This window comes from Neopelma chrysocephalum, unplaced genomic scaffold (genome assembly GCF_003984885.1).
Source record: "Neopelma chrysocephalum unplaced genomic scaffold, ASM398488v2 Primary Assembly neopelma1_136, whole genome shotgun sequence".
NCBI lineage: Eukaryota > Metazoa > Chordata > Aves > Passeriformes > Pipridae > Neopelma > Neopelma chrysocephalum.
The window spans coordinates 352,881-369,240 of NW_020897798.1; the positions used below are offsets into that span (position 1 = coordinate 352,881).

Here is a 16,360-nt window from a genome sequence, read left to right on the forward strand (position 1 = left end):
TATCTGGAAAGCCCCTCGAGGGTCGCTGATGAGAATTGTAAAGGAGCACAGACGTGTGTGTGCTGAAGGCTCCGTGCTCTTTGTTCCCGCTGCTCTCCCACCATGGGGATTTCTGAGGTGCAAACAGTAGAATTGAAGTTAAAAAAGAGCAGTTGTCTCAGAGGGGGAATGGGGTGAGAGGAGGCCGTGGGGCATCCCCCTCCTTAGCAGGAAATTTTGGCTTTCTGCACAGAGCAGATAAGGATCTCAGTCTGTCTCTGCGCCGGGGCTCTGGTATCGTACCTTGCAGGTAAACTGATTTTTTTTTTTTTTTTTACTTTTTAATCCTACAAACGCAACTGAGCAGACACAACCAGCTCCTCTGCTTTCCCTCTCAAAGGCATGCTGGGTTTCAGGCCAGATACTTCACTCAGACGTTTACAAAATCAGTTTTATTGGTGCATTGAAGTGCTTTGTTTACTTTGGAGCTTCTGGAAGCAAAACTGCCACCGTCTAAATCTTGGGATTGAGACCTCAGAAATGAGTCTAACAGGAACAAAGTTCAGTTTTGTTGTATCTAAATCAAACTGAAAAGAACCTACGTGGTGAAATGTGTGTGGGTTCAATGTTTTTAATTTGTACCTCGAGTTTTTGATAAGTAATAAGGGAGATGCTTTAAAACACCATTTCCTTTTAAGTAAGACATGAAGGCAGGAATGTGCCCTGGCTGCTCTTTGCCATCTCGGGTGTTCATAAAATCTCCTTTATCACCAACCTTTGTTCCCCCAAGTGTTTGTATTTTACAGAATTGTCTTGTCTGTGCTCTGCTGACCACAGAAAAACACTGATCTCGGAGCTCTTTGAGGTGAACATCAGTGGAGGGGTCTTTTCCTTTTGTTATTAAGTTTCCTCATAGAATCTGCTGAATCCATGGATGCTCTCCACCCTTCTCAACATGGATCAGTCTGAAGGTTTTCCCTGTCCATTTTCTGTCCCTTGTCCCTTTTCCTTGGCCTGTGCTGAGCACATGGTAGTAAGTGACATTTGCTCGTGAGGCTTTTTAAAGGTTTCTCACTCTGGATTTTAATCATAGAGCTGGAGACTCATGGAATCTCTGGGGCTGGAAGGGACCCACAAGGACCACCCAGTCCAACCCTCAGCCCTGCCCAGGACCCCCCAAAATCCCACCCTGTGCCCCAGAGGATCATCCAAACACTCCTGGAGCTCTGGCAGCCTTGGTGCTGTGCCCACTGCCCTGGGCAGCCTGTTCAGTGCCAACCACCCTCTGGGGGAAGAACCTTTTCCTGAGATCCAACCTAAACCTCTCCTGACACAGCTCCAGAGGCTCCCTCAGGTCCTGTCACTGATCACAGGCTTTTCACTGCAATTTTGAATCTGTTGGTTCCAAACTCACCAGCAGCCACATTTAGCTCGTCTGGAACAGTTCACAACAACAGCTGGAAAACGAGGAGCAGCGTCCAGGGAGAATTAAGTGAACAGTAATGCAATTAGGCTGATTGATTTACCCAGGACTCTGGGATGAGGGCTAATGGGTGTCTTCCTCCTAAAGGAACCCCCAGTAAATCAGGACCAGCTTGTTTTTTTGTTAAGCTCAAGGTAACGTGGGCCCCAAACACGAGTGTTGAGGCTGTCGTGTGGCTTTACCCCGAGAAGGTTCAGATCAGCCCGGGGAGAGTCAACTGTGGCACTTGTATCTTTTAAAACCCTTCTTGAAACCCTCCCTACCCGAGAGCCCATTTCTGCAGCGGGTAAGGACAGGTTTCGGGTTCCCTCCGGGGAGGCTGGGAGAGCTGATGAAAGCTGGAGAAAACCCGGCGTGCTGCTAAACAAGCCCCACCCTTCTTCTTGACATTGTTGGATTCCTCTTTGTTCCCAAGGATGGCAGGGCCTGGGGATTTGCTTACAGTTTTTCAGGCAGCTTGAGAAAAGCACAATGACAGCTGGGAGGCGGAAAAATGTGGGAATCTGCCTCGGAGTTTCTCCTTCGCTCTTTTTACCCGAATAATCTTCGTGGGGAGCGGGCAAAGAGCCAGGAATTTATTTGACCCAAGGTAGTGTCTCGGATCAGGAAAGCAGTTGCTAAATAAGTGGCTGATCTAGCTGGGTGTAGCACGCTTGGCTCGTGCAGTCGGCTGGGATGGGGTTTGGTTTGGCATCTGCCAGCTGCTCCTGGTCTCTGGGAGCTGGGGGTGGTCATCCCTCACCAGCCTGGATCAGGCTCCTGGAGGAGCCTGGGCAGCCAGTCCGGGTGGAATCACATCCATCAGTTGGAGGAATTGTTGCGTTTGGTTTGAGCCTGACCAGAGGTTGGGCTGGGAGTGGACCTGGGTCTGATCTCGCCCGGTTTGCAGAGGTGACTCGGGGCACGGCTGGTGCTGGTTGCAACAGGGGCAGGCAAAGGGCTGCCTGGGCAGGCACCTCCTGGAAAGGCTCCTCTGCCTCCACACTGGGTTTCATGCTGAAATTGGGTTCTTGCAGGTCTGAAATCCTGAGCGTGACTTGTGCTGTTCTTCAGGCCGGTTCTTCCAGAGGCCCCTCTGAAACGGGGAGTTTGAGGAAGGTTTCCTCTCATTTGCGCCTTTGCTCTTGGTGGGTTTTAAGGGCTTGATCTCGTTTTGTTTCCAGCTTTGACATGTCTGTGCTCCGACTGCAAACAAGCCAACTCCACCTGTGAGACGGACGGCGCCTGCATGGTCTCGGTCTTCAACCTGGACGGAGTCAAACACCACGTCCGGACCTGCATTCCCGAGGCAAAACTGATTCCTGCTGGGAAGCCCTTCTATTGTCTGAGTTCAGAGGATCTGCGGAACACTCACTGCTGCTACTCCGATTTTTGCAACAAAATTGATTTAATGGTTCCCAGCGGTGAGTAGAGAGCGGGATAAATCGTGTGTTTGAAGTGGGGAGGAGAGGAACCGTCTGTTTGGGATTGGGAATTCGGAGTTCTCGGCCCTGTTTTCGCTTGTTCCCTTTGGTTGATGTGTGAACTTGAGCGCTGGGTTTGTTTCCTTCGCCTGTAAAGTGGAAATAACAAACTACTTCAAATTAAAATGGGAATGTGCGTGTTCCCCGGGCACAGCCTGCCCTGAGCTGGGCCTGCCTTTATCAGCTGGAGTTGCTTCCTTTCCAGGACTCCAAATCTTTTCAGTACTGAACACGAGTATGGGAATGTTGCAACAGCTTCAGAGCAAAGTGTGTGGGGTGGAGGGTGCCTGGGCTCAGAATACATGAAGGGGAAGCAGCCCTGCCTCTGAGTGAGGGTGTGGGAAATGTCTGCTTCTCATTCCTGGGGCACAGAGGGCATGTGGTGCTTCCTCCTACCTCCTGCTCTCTGTTTTGGGCTGGTTTCTAGTGGGTGCTGTGGAGACTGCAGTGTCATTTTCCTCAGGAGCAGGGGGGAGTTCTTATTTGGGCTCAAAATGACAAAAATTGAATTGTTGTCTTCAGGTGCAAGTTCATTGGTTGTTGCAGGGCAAAGGGCAGAGAGGGAGCAATGAGCCCTGACCGACTGAGTTCAGGTGGGAGGTGAACTGCAGACTGTTCTGGAAGATTCAGCCCAGGACAGGCTCCCATCCTCTAAAACAGTGAATACCCATGATCCCTGATCCCAAATCCATTTTCTTTTGGGGGTTCCAGCTGCATTTTGCCAGCCTGGTGCCTCGATCAGCCCCGTGTTGTCGCTGTTACTTGACGCGTCCTCTGCCCTCCCGGAACAGTGAGCTAAAATTGTCCAGGCTCTGAGAGAATGATTCAAACACGAGAAGAAAACCCTCAACGGAGCGATAATTTTCTCAAAGTCTCTGTTCTTTTTCTCCCTTTCCTGCCAAGGGCACCTGAAGGACAACGAGCCCCCATCGAGCTGGGGTCCCGTGGAGCTGGTGGCGGTGATCGCCGGGCCCGTGTTCCTTGTGTTCGTCGTCATGATCATCGTGGTCTTCGTGTTCCATCACCACCAGCGAGTCTATCACAACCGCCAGCGGCTCGACATGGAGGACCCCTCTTGTGAAATGTGCCTTTCCAAGGATAAGACCTTGCAGGATCTGGTCTACGATCTCTCCACCTCCGGCTCGGGCTCAGGTACTGCGGGATGGCAGGAAGTGACCAAGGAGAACTTGGAGTTGTCTCTTCGGGCTCGTGGTTGCCACAGCTTTGCACGGGGGTGTTCAGGGTGTTTGTTATGGAGGGATGGTTAAATTCAGTCATGTGGTCACCCTGTGTCAGTGCAGTAGTTCAACTCCTTAACTGCAAGAGGATACCTCAGGCAGCTGCATCTCTTCCCACTTTAGCCTTGGAAGTGGATTTGGGTTAGAAACAGCAGTTAACTGCTGACCTGTGCATTGTTGGCTTTCAGAGGAGGATGCAGCATGTCACCTGCATCAAAGCTGGCAGGAAAATGGGAAAGACCCAAGCAGGTGAACGTTTAACAGTGTGCAAATAGTGCATTTGCACAGCCCGTTTTATCCCAAAGAATCCTTGGGTCTTCCCAGGTGGGTGATGTGCAGTGTTCACTTAAAAGGAATCCTGAGATGGGATTCATGGAATAGATGGGAAGTCATCATTTAGTCGTGGCTTTGAAGCAGGAAAGCAGTTGGGTTAAAGTAGGAAAGGAATTTTGCAGCAGATGGAAACTGTAGGAAAACCCACAGAGGCAGAGAATGTCAGAACCTGATATTTGACCAGGGAATAAACCTTCAGCAGCACATCTGCTGCTCTGGATAAAATGTTTGGGATCTCTTCCACGCACGCTGTGGGCAGGTGAGCTCCGTGCTCTCCACAAGCGATGGCAGCGACGTCGGGACTCCTTGAGAGAAATTCAGGGGGTTTTCTGCTTTTCTGACTTAAATGAGTTCCGTTCTTTGCATATTGAGGCTGAAGTTCCTTTGATGTGCCGTGGAGCAGGAGTTCCCTGACTGCTCCTCTGCTTCAAAGCGAAATGCAGATGCCGCCTGAGCGGCGGCACAGCCCACGCAGGAGCCACCACCATTCCCAGCTTTGGGCCTTGCTCAGGCTGCTGGTTGTTATCAGCCGTGGAGCCTGCTGGGTTTGAGGGTGTTCTCCAACCTCTGGGTTTTCAGGAGGCTCTGCTGCTGCCACAGGGGTTCATCCCTGCCCGTTCCTCGTCCGCAGGTTTGCCGCTGTTCGTCCAGCGGACCGTGGCTCGGACGATTGTCCTCCAGGAGATCATTGGCAAGGGCCGCTTCGGGGAGGTGTGGCGAGGCAGGTGGCGCGGGGGTGACGTGGCCGTGAAGATCTTCTCCTCACGTGAGGAGCGTTCCTGGTTCAGGGAAGCAGAGATCTATCAAACCGTGATGCTGCGGCACGAGAACATCCTGGGATTTATTGCTGCAGATAACAAAGGTAAGAGGTGCCTCAGGCCTGGGAGCAGAGGCTTCGCCAGAGTGCAGCCTGTTCTAGTCCCTGATCCCCCATTCTACGAAGAAATGTTTCCTAATAATCAATCTAAATGTCCTCTGGCACAGCTTGAGGCCGTTTCCTCTTGTCCTGTGCCTTGTTCCCTGGGAGCAGAGCCCGACCCCCACCTGGCACCCCCCTCCTGCCAGGAAGTTGTGGAGAGCAAGAAGGTCCCCCCTGAGCCTCCTTTTCTCCAGGCTGAGCCCCGCCAGCTCCCTCAGGAGTTCTCTGGATCTTTCTCCTTGTTCTCCAGCCCCTTCCCCAGCTCCATTCCCATCTCTGGACACGCTCCAGCCCCTCAGTGTCTCTTTTGGGAGTGAGGAGCCCAAAGCTGACCCCAGGATTGGAGGTGTGGCCTCACCAGTCCCCAGCCCAAGGGGACAGTCACTTCCCTGGTCCTGCTGGCCACACTCTTTCTGATAGGAGCCATTTCTGATCCCTGACTTGCCCCGGGCTGACCGATGAGTGCAGCCTTATCCAGCAGCTCTGCTCTGTCCCAGAAGGGTGGGGGCTGCTCCATGATGTGTGGGGATCTGCCTGAGCTCCATCTCCTTCCTGCTGCAGATAACGGGACGTGGACTCAGCTGTGGCTCGTCTCCGACTACCACGAGCACGGGTCCCTCTTCGACTACCTGAACCGCTACACGGTGACCATCGAGGGCATGATCAAGCTCGCCCTGTCTGCTGCCAGCGGGCTGGCCCACCTGCACATGGAGATCGTGGGCACTCAGGGTAAGAGCCCAGTTGGGAATCCTCGAGGGGGGGATAAAGCAGAACCACTCAGGGGGGGCTGATGTGCTGCCCAGCAAACCCTGCCTGAGCCTCTGAGTCAGCCCGGCTTCATCTGGTCCTTACTGACCAGAAATAGAGCGGCTGCTTTGGCTGGGAAGTGGGTTATCCTGGCGCTGGCTGCCGGGAGTTATATCACCATTTCACATCCCATCCTAAAATTGGCGCTGCCTGGGTGGGATGTGAGCGCAGGCAGCGGCACCAGCACAAACTCCTGACGTCGGTAGGGCCGCGCCTGTGCCGGGACGTGGAGTTCACGTCCCTCTTGAGGCCTCTGGATGCCACTGCATCAGCGGCGTCTCCGAAACGCCACTGGAGCCTTTTTCCCACCGCGGCCCTGCCCCGGTCCCTCACGGATCCAAACAGGAAAATGTGTCACAACACCGGGTTTAACGCCCTGAAATCCGGCGCCGCCTCCGCGCCAGTTCCACAAACGGATTTCCCCGGTTTGACCCTCGCTGCTTTTTGTTTTGTTTTGCTCTCTTAGGGAAACCTGGGATTGCTCACAGAGACCTGAAATCCAAGAACATCTTGGTGAAGAAGAACGGCACGTGTGCCATCGCTGACCTCGGCCTGGCTGTCCGGCACGACTCCGTCACGGACACGATTGATATCGCACCCAATCAGAGGGTCGGCACCAAAAGGTAGGGAAACACAGTCAGAGGCATCAGAGTGAGACTGGAAATGCCCGAGCTGCTGGTTGGGCACTGGGGGAATTCTCTGTGTTCAGCGTTCCCCAGTGTCTCACAGGGACAGCTCTGTGCCCACGTTGATGCCAAAGGGACGTCAGTACCTTCAGTCTGAGAGGGGTGGGCCAGCCACGTAAACCCAGCACCAGGGAGCTTATGTAGTACCTGGCAACAAGCTTTGCCAACCTGCTCTTGGGAGCCTGATGTGTTTTGGGGGCGTTTTTACCTCTTTTCCCAGCCTGCTGTTGTTCGGGAGTTATTTTCTTCACTCTATTAGACCACGGGGCCCAGTTCTGTTCTGATGGTGGCTGTGCCATGCAGAGTTTGGTCTGCTGGGAAGTGCTGTGTGGGGAAAAACAGATCAGTGACTATCTTCCAGAGAATTCCCTCTCTGAATGAACACGGTGTTCCTTTCTGTCTGCAGATACATGGCCCCAGAAGTCTTGGATGAAACCATCAACATGAAACATTTCGATTCCTTTAAATGTGCCGATATCTACGCCTTGGGCTTGGTCTACTGGGAGATTGCCCGAAGGTGCAACGCAGGAGGTAACACCTTGGTGTGCCTTGTGCCATGGGCTCTGCTTGCTCCTGGGTCTCCCAGCCTTGGGCTTTGGTGTTGGGGAGGTTTGAGGGAGAGCAGGGCTGGGGGAGGATGTGTCCCTGTGTGTTACCACTGAGGGAGGAACAGAGGTGACCCACGGCTGCTGCTAAGCCTGGCCAGCTTGGGGACGTGGGGGTTGATGCTCCCACTGGTGTCTGGTGTTCCTTTGGATGGATTTTAAGGACGTGGTGGTGCCCATTGGTGGGGGATTTCCCCCAGATCAGCATAGATGTCTTGGCACGTGCAGCTGCAGCATCGTCCCACGTGTGACAGCCCCACTGTCCCACGTGTGACAACCCCACTGCCAGTGAGATCTGGTGACCCTGGCTCCGTGCTGGGAGGTGCTGATCCCAGCCCGCTGACTCCGTTCCAGTTTGGGCAGCTGCATTTTATTTTCCCTGAATTTTTCTTGTAAACCCAAATCCCAGATTCTTCGTTTCTGTTCTAAATAAGTGCAAAGTGTTGACGCATCTCAGCAGTGAGTCATGGAGCCCAAACCCGCCTGCCTTCAGCGATTCCTTCTCCAGGAATTGCATTTCCCCCGCTCTGCCTTCCAGGTATCCATGAGGAGTATCAGCTCCCCTACTATGACCTTGTACCCTCTGATCCTTCCATCGAGGAGATGCGGAAGGTCGTGTGTGATCAGAAATTAAGGCCCAACATCCCCAACTGGTGGCAGAGCTACGAGGTAAGGTCGGCTTTCGTCCTCACCTCCCCTTCCCCTGCCATGAGGAAAGGCTGAGAGAACTGGGATTGTTCAGCCTGGCCAAGAGGAGGCTTTGGGGTGACCTCATTGTGACCTCCCAGTACCTGAAGGGAGCCTGCAGGAAAGATGGGGAGAAACTATTTACAAAGGTCTGGAGTACCAGGACAAGGGGGAATGGCTTTACACTGTGGAGTTAAATGGGATATTGGGAAGGAATTCCTCCCTGTAAGGGTGGTGGGGCCCTGGCACAGGTTGCCCAGAGAAGCTGTGGCTGCCCCATCCCTGGGAGTGTCCAAGGCCAGGTTGGACGGGGCTTGGAGCAACCTGGGCTAGTGGAAGGTGTCCCTGCCCATGGCAGGGGGTGGGACTGGATGATCTTTAAGGTCCCTCCCAACCCAAACCATTCCATGATTATCCCGCAATGATGTGAGTAAAGAGTGAGCGCTGTAAGCTGAGCTCTGCTTTTGGGGGGTGTGGAGGGTGTCCCAGTGTCCAGGCAGAGCTGCAGCCTGGCAGAGTGACATGGGGCCTGGGGGAGAGCAGAGCACTGATATCCCTCCTTGTTTCTTGCCCAGGCACTGCGGGTGATGGGCAAGATGATGCGGGAGTGCTGGTACGCCAACGGAGCCGCCCGGCTCACCGCCCTCCGCATCAAGAAAACCCTCTCCCAGCTCAGCGTCCAGGAAGATGTGAAAATTTAGGCCCTGAGCCTCAGCAGGAAGAAACTGCACAGGAGCTGCCGTGCTAGAGTAGACATGTGATGGAGGCCTACCTCGTGTTTCAGCCCAACCTACTGCTACAACCAGACAGCGGGACCTGCAGGCTGCGAGGCGGGGGGGACGGAGCCTACGGAACCGCTCTCTTCCCTGCTTGGGTATGAAACAATCCGAAACCTTTTGTGATCACCTCCTGAGGGCGTGGAGACTTTGAGAGGGACTTCACCCGAGGGATCTTCTCAGCCATGATCGTAACTCTTTGCTCCTTTAACGGAAATCCCTGTAAAGTTCGGCGCGCGCTGGGCACCCCTCGGCGGGGTCGGGGCCAACCCGGGGTGCCCGGTGCCGGGAGTGGGGAAGGGAAAGGGAAGGTTTTTCTTGCCGTGCTCTGAGAGGATTTTTTCCAGGGGACTGGCACGCCGATGCGGAAAAAAGCAAAACAAATGGTGCTCCCTTTCTGAGAGGCTGAGCCGGAACAGTTGATCAGCTTCACGAAACCCGTTTTTTCCCCCCTCCTTTTTTCTTAAGCTTGAAGAAGTCCAGCTGAGCGCCCCGGCGGCCGTCGGGGCGCCGGTGTCTGCATGCGCGAGGCGCGCGTGTCCCTGTGCCTGGTCATCTCCTCCGTAGCCGTGCCGGTGTCTGCCCGTGGGTGGCTCATCTCTGTCCGTGCTTCCTGTGCATGTGCAAAAATCTCGAGTGTCCCCGTTTGTGAGCTGTTTGCTGGTGCTCTTCCGTGCTGAGTTTGTGAGCGTTTGTGGAGCTTGGACAGGCTGCTGCAGAGCGGATCCTCGGCTCCCCGCGGCCGCGGGAACGTCCCGCCAGGTCACCTCACTGCCACCCTGTCCCTTTTTTAAGACAAAACAAATAAGGAACTGAGAATCGCTCCTGGAATCCAGGGGGTTTTTTTTTTTTTGTCTCGAGCCCCTGGGGTTTGTAATTCTTGGTAGGGGGGAGCTGAGATGTGTCAGAGATGGAGCAGGCGCCGCGCCCGGCCTGCGGGGAAAGCGGGGGGCAGTTCTCCTGGGAACACAATTCCCAAGTCCACCATCCAGGCAGAATTCTGGGGTCTGATCCACGGGATGCCGGGTGCTGGGGGTGCCCTGCACCTCCCAAAGGCACCAGGCAGGATCTGACAGCGGGTGTGGGTTGGGAAATCAACGTCCATCTTTTTAATATAGGTGTATAAATATCTCCTGATGTGGAAGTGGCCATGTCTTAAGTGTGGGGTGGGGGGGCCTGCATGGATTTTTTTTCATTCAACGTTGAATCCGGGTGAGGAAGAGGTGGGATGACTTGTCTGCAGTGAACATGGAAGTGAGGGCTGAGGCTGCCGTGCTGATTTTGGCAGTCGTGGTGTGGGGGTCAGGTCAGTGTCTGCGGTAGAGAACTCTGAAGCCATAACTTTTAACTGGAGTGGTTTTGATTATTATTTTTTTTTATTATTGTTGTTGTTGTTGTTATTATTATTATTATTATTATTATTATTTTCTGGGAGGGTCTGGATTTTAACTTTTTTGAATATTGTTAATTCTTTCTAAGAGAAGAAAAACAATCTCTAGTTATTACCTCTTGACCTGTTGGTTTGTAAAGAAATCACTGCAAAAAAAAAAAAAGAAAAAAACCAAATGCACAGCTCGATTTACACTGGAACTGTTTCTACTCCGACCTTGCTCCTGCTCTCTAAGGTGAGGTTTCATCTCTGCTCCGGCCGCCGGGGTTAAATCTTTATTTCAATCCCTCTGTTCTTGCTGTCTGTGTCCCTGTCCGTGTGTCCCCCCGACTCCCCCTGTCCGTCTGTGACCTTGTGTAAAGTGAGGAGTGTGGTTTTTGCATCGTGTTAGGAGCCCTTTTTGCATCCCCCGAGGAGTTTGGAGCTGCCGCAGGAGCTGCCGGCTCCCGGAGCGGGGTCGGGGTCCAGCTCCCCGTCCCATCCCAGTTTATCTCGGCTCCAGTCCCAGCCAGAGGTTCCCACCAGTCTCCGTTTCCGCGTGTCCCCGCGTTTAGAAGCCCAGGGGGTGGCGGGCACTGCCCAGCACTGAGGACCCTCCAGCTGCTGGCACAGGCCCCGGGGATGCCCCGGGAGCTGGGGAAGGACGGGCTGGGCAGGAAGGGACGTCCCCCACTGGTAGGTACAGCGGGCTCTCCGTTGGGTCTCCGCACAGGCCAATTCCCAGGGACGCTCCGTAGGCTCCGGAACTTGCACTGACTTCCCCCCTTTTCCAACTGTAGCCACACATGCACCTGCCTCAGCGCCAAACCAAACAGCGCCCGGCGCGCGGGGTCGGCCCGGGTCAGGCAGAAGGGACGAGGGAAGGGCGACATCCCTGTGAGCAGCATCCTAGGAAAGGAAAAACCTTGTTTGGGAAAGAGAGAGAGAGAGAGAGAGATGGGGAAAACCAAGTGGGATCCGCAGCGGGAGCGCTGACCATGTAGCATTTACACAGCACTTTTCATGCAAAGCCGTGCCCGGGGGTGCCAGTGCTCGCCGAGCTGGCTGGGAGCACGTAGGAATCGGCTGCCTGGCTCCAAGCCTGGCAGCAGCTCTGGGAAAAAGCAGCATTCCAGGCAGTCCCGAGGGGAGCCCGGTGCAGGACGAGGAGGGGGGTCCATCAGCGGTACGCGGCTGCAGGACAGAACTCTTGGTACTTCTCTGCCCCTTTGATTTGTTTGGTTTTGTACATTTTCTTAGCAAAGGACTGTAAGAAAATAGCCACTTAGCCACTTTACCTCTTCAGTATGCAAATGTACATACGGTGTAAGATAGGAAATCTTTTGTTTAATATAAAACCAGGCTGTCGATTTCTGCTGTACATTATTAAAAGTTTGTTTTATTCACGTGAGGTGTCGGAGTCTCTCAGTTCACTGGAAGGGGTGGGAAGCACAGGGCGGATCTCGGGCCCCCAGAGAAGGGGCTGGGGGGGGGGCTTGTCCCCCACAGGTAAAATTCCCCCACTGGGAATCCTGGTCAAGACATTTTAATGTTGAATATTCCCATTTTTGGTGGAGATGCAGCTTCCAGCAGGTGGCAGGTGGGATTTCCAGCCCACACAGGGATGAGCAGCTGAACTCAGGGCTCCTTCTCTGGGGACAGGCACAGAGCAGGAGGGAGTATGGGGGGGGTACAGTGGGCATCCCCCCCAAAGCATCCCTGGGGATGTGGTGGGTACAGTGGGCATCCCCCTGGAGCATCCCTGTGCTTCCACAGCTTCCAGAAAGGATAAATCCCAGAGCAAACTGCCCCACGTCCCTCTAAAATCCTGTTTGCTCCAAGGGCAACCGGTGCTGCGCAAAATGCCCCCACTAATTCTCCCTAATTAGAGCCTCCTGCAAACGAGCCTGTTGTGAGCGGATCAAGGGGAAAATCCGCCGGGGCCTGGGGTCCCCCCGGGGCTCAGACATGGTGGGGAGGGGGAGTCGCCATCTGGGCTCGTCCCTCCTCATTCCCAGCTTTGTCTGCAGCTCCTGCTGTGGCCCCCTGGGAAAATCCAGCCCCGTCCTGGAAACAGAGGCAGCAGCGGGATGAGAATATGGGGAATTTTTAAGCAAAAATTGTCTTTGCTTCTCTAGGAAATGGGATGGGGAAACACTCTGGGATGGCTTCAGCCAGGGGGCCAAATCATTACCAGGTTTTGGGAACAGAATGGCACGTTCCTCTTCATTCCCAGGGGGTTGGTGCCTCGGGATGGGGTGGTGGGCTCAATCCCATCCTTCCCCCAGCACTTCCAACCCGGAGCAGCTCCGCTACAGGAGAAAACTTTGCCTCCTGGTAACCCCAGGCCAGGCTGTGGGCGGGAGGTTTGGGTGGAACGCCAGCGGGATTGTTACGATCTTCATTTTTTTTGGCGAATTTTAAACAAACATTTGGGCAAAGCTCTCAACTCCAGCTGGAAAATTCCCGCTGCCTCCCGGCGCGGCGCAGCGAGGGGCGGCCGGAGCGACGTGTCCGCACCAGACACCGCGGCTGCCTCCGGGAATTGTTCTTTCCTCCCTGTCCCGGCTCAGCGCGGGCACGGATCGCGCAGGAACGGTTTAAATCCCCCCCTCCGGCCGCCCCCGCTGGGAGCCGGGCCCGGGGCTGTGGCCGCCCCTGCTCCAGCTCCTGCCTCCCGTTAAATCCCAAATGCGGCTTTGGCGGCGGGTGGTGGCCCGGGGGGGATGCGGTGGCAGCTGTCGGGGGGGGCGGCAGAGCCCGGCATCGCTTCTGCGCCCGGAAACCCGCTGGTTTTTCCCCAAAATCATCCCCGCGGTAATCCCTGGGGCCCCTCCTTGGCACCTCACGGTGCCACCCGTGACACCCCCGGCAGTGTCCCACCCTGCACCCCCCGCTCACCACCTCCCCCTTCTCCCTGATGTCCCACAGCAGCACCCCCAGACCCCCACGCTGAACCCCGCGGGGTCCCCGAGCAGGACCCCACGCAGGACCCTCCCCCCGGTCGCTCACGCTGGACCCCGCGCAGGACATCCCCCCTGGACCCCCTCGCTGGACCCCGAGGGGATCCCTGCCCAGGACCCCAAGCTGGACCCCCGGGACCCCCCACACGATCCCCGCGCAGGACCCGGGGCGGGGGCGATGCCGGACACGGGGCCGGTCTTCCCGCGCCAAGGCGCGGCTTGTGGACAAATAGGCGCGGTTTAAGCCACAAAGGGGCGTGTTTTGGCCCGAAACGGGCGCGTCCCGCGCTGTCCCCGCCCGCCGGGCCCATATAGCGGCGCTCGGGGCGGCCCGGCCCGGCCATGACCCTGCGGCGGCGGCGGCGGCGGCTCCGGCCGAAGGACGATGCGGTGGCGGCGGCGGCGGCCCCGGAGAGCCCCGGCCCCGCCGAGCTGTACCGGGCGCTGGCGGCGGCCGGCGGGACCCTGCCCCGCGTGCGCAAGGTAGGAGATTTTGGGGGGTTGTGCACCGGAGGCCGGTGCGGGAACCGGCGCCGTGAGCGGGAACCGGGGTTGCGGGGAGAGCAGGGGGTGCGGGGTGTCCCCGTCCCGCGCGGTCGCTGCTCCGGCGGGGCCGCTCCGGCGTCTTCTCTTGGGCTCTTGTCCTGCCTCGAGGTCCCCCCCCCGTCCTGCCCCCCGGGAGCCCCCAAAGCTTAGCTCCGTGTCCCCGTCCCGCCCCGGTATCCCGGTCCTGCCCCGGTGACCGCCCCCAGCCTCTTGCCCTGCCCCAGCATCTCCTCACCCCGGACCCGTCCTGCTCCAGCATCTTCCCAGTGTCCCCATCCCGCTCCAGTGTTGTCCCCCAAGGCGTCACATCCTGTCCCGGATCCTCCCCACGTCCTGTCCCGGTATTGTCCCTGTGCCCCCACCCCAGTGTCCTCCCCAAGCCCCACGTCCTGTCCAGGTCCCTCCCCACGTTATTCTGCGATATCTTCCCTGTTCCACAACGGCCCCCCCCAAGCCCCTCGTCCTGTCCTGCTCCCTCCCCGTGTCCTGCCTTGCAGTTTTCGGGGCGCAGGGCCAGGCTCCCACCCTGGTGTACGTGGCTCTGGCACCGGGGCAGGCGTGTCCCCACAACCCCCGGGGAGGGCAGGGGGCACAGGGTACCCCGGGTCTGCTGTGGAGAGGATGGGGAGGACAGGGCACAGGGTACCCCACGTCTGGTTTGGTGGGACGCGGGGCCCTCTGCCCCCCACGCCCCTGGAAAAGCCTCTTGCGGTGGCTCTGGGACTGTCACCGCCCCGACGCTCCCCCCCCGGCCCCGCGGCGCTTCCTGAGCCTTGTGGGGAAGCGAGAGCGGAGCCGACATCCGGAGCAGAAGTGGCCTCGCGGCCGCGCTGGCACGGCCCGGATCACGCGCGGTGTCCCGGCTCCCCCTCACCGGCCAAGGCCACCGCCAAAGACGTCCCCAAGGGGTCTGGGGCGTCCCGCGTCACCTTCCCGTCACTGCCGTGACGTGATGCCTCGGAGTGACGGGTGGCAACTTTCCCCGTGACAAAAGCACCCGATCCGGGTGGTTTTGCACTTAAAACGCCCGTGGATGCGGTCGGGGACGGCCCCACCGCCACCGTCCTGGTGACACCTGCGGGGCCGGTGGCACCCACGTGGCGCAGCGCGGAGGGAGCCGGTGCCACCAAAACGAGCCACGTGCCACTCGTGGTGACACCACCCGCACCGGGCTCCCGGCGGCCTCGGAGGGGCATTTGGGGACAGCCCTGTCACCTCCTGCCCCGCGGCGAGGGTCCTGCCGTGCCCGGCCGGGCCCCTCCGCCCGCCCACGCCTCCGCACCCGCCACAACAGGGGCATTGTCCGGGCCGGGAGGGGGGGGGGGGGTTTTGCATAAAAAAACCCGACTTTGTGACCCCAACAGGGCCCCTCTGGGCCGGGGGCCCCCCCCCCGAGCTCGGCGTGGGGTGGGTGCGGCGCGGTTGACGTCAAAGCGTGGGGGGAGCGCGGGGCAGCTCTGAGGGTGCCTTTGAGCGCCGATCAAAGCCCCGTTATGCCCACCCAGCCGGGGGGGGCCGCGGGGCTGGGGGGGGCTCCCGGGTGCTGGTTCGGTGCCGGCTTGGCACGGTGTTCCCCGGGGGTTTGGTGCTGCCCGGTGTTCCCCGGGGGTTTGGTGCTGCCCTGGTGGGACACCCCGTTTTCGGCCGTCCCCGGAGGGGGTGAGTGGCAGGGGGGGATGTCCCCTGGGGTGTCCCCCAGTGATGGCTCTTCCTCTGCTGCAGGACGCGGGGTTCAGGTGGGTGACCCCGAGCCAGTCCCCGGAGGAGCACAGGTAGGGACACAGGGGGACACAGGGGTGGAGTTGGGGTCCCTGGGACACTGTACCAGGAAGACTGGAAGCGGGGGAGATTTTGTAGGGGAACCTGAGAGCAGTGATGGGGGTCACACTCCCTGGAGGGCCCTGACATCCCCAAACCCTGTGGGGACCCTGCCTGGTGCTGGACAGGCTGCAGGGCTCTGGCCAAGGCCAACTGGGGGGGTCCCATCCTGCAGGAGGGTCCCATCCTGGGGAGGGGGGTCCTGTCCTTGGGGTCCCCAAAGCAGCGTTTTGAGAAGGGCCCAAGGCCTGTGCAGGTGGGTTGGGGGTTGCCAGGATCTCTGCCTTGTCCCTGATCCCCGTGTCCCCCCAGGAGGGTGGTGACGCTGGAGAAGAAGGCGGAGGAGTCTTTCGGCTTCGAGATCCAGGTGGGTGCTGAGCTGAGCTGAGCTGAGCTGAGCTGAGCTGAGCTGAGCTGTGCCGAGCTGTGCCGAGCTCAGCCGTGCCATGCCCTGCTCCCCACCCTGCCAGCCTGCACCTTGCTTTGCATCGAGGGTATTTTTAAGTTGTCTCTGAGCCAGGGGTTATTTTTAGCAGTGACAGAGCCGCCGTGTTACCGAACCTCTCCCGGCCGTGGGCAGCCCGGGGGGGCCCCACTGGGGCGAACCCATCGGGGCAAGACCCCCCTCCCCGGGGCCGAGGGGCTGCCCCGCATCACCCACCGGCAATTAAACAATTAAACACCCCAA

At 57.8% G+C, this 16,360-nt stretch overlaps 1 protein-coding gene and 1 long non-coding RNA gene across 3 annotated transcripts in view; both read left to right on the forward strand.

Annotated features, from left to right (window-relative positions):
* ACVR1B (activin A receptor type 1B) overlaps positions 1-11,751 on the forward strand; it is an 18,151-nt gene extending 6,400 nt beyond the window's left edge. For both annotated transcript variants that reach the window (XM_027699053.1, XM_027699052.1), the window contains exons 2-9: positions 2,626-2,865; positions 3,829-4,077; positions 5,128-5,358; positions 5,977-6,144; positions 6,689-6,845; positions 7,315-7,439; positions 8,052-8,182; positions 8,776-11,751. In XM_027699053.1, coding sequence (XP_027554854.1) covers positions 2,691-2,865; positions 3,829-4,077; positions 5,128-5,358; positions 5,977-6,144; positions 6,689-6,845; positions 7,315-7,439; positions 8,052-8,182; positions 8,776-8,901 — 1,362 coding nt within the window. In that variant the 5' untranslated portion in view covers positions 2,626-2,690 and the 3' untranslated portion in view covers positions 8,902-11,751. The remainder of the gene's footprint in view (positions 1-2,625; positions 2,866-3,828; positions 4,078-5,127; positions 5,359-5,976; positions 6,145-6,688; positions 6,846-7,314; positions 7,440-8,051; positions 8,183-8,775) is intronic.
* Positions 11,752-13,736: 1,985 nt separating this feature from the next.
* Positions 13,737-16,257, forward strand: LOC113975256. Its single transcript, XR_003536795.1, has 3 exons — positions 13,737-13,791; positions 15,577-15,626; positions 15,985-16,257. It is a non-coding gene; the product is annotated as an uncharacterized LOC113975256 (long non-coding RNA).
* Positions 16,258-16,360: the final 103 nt, after the last annotated feature.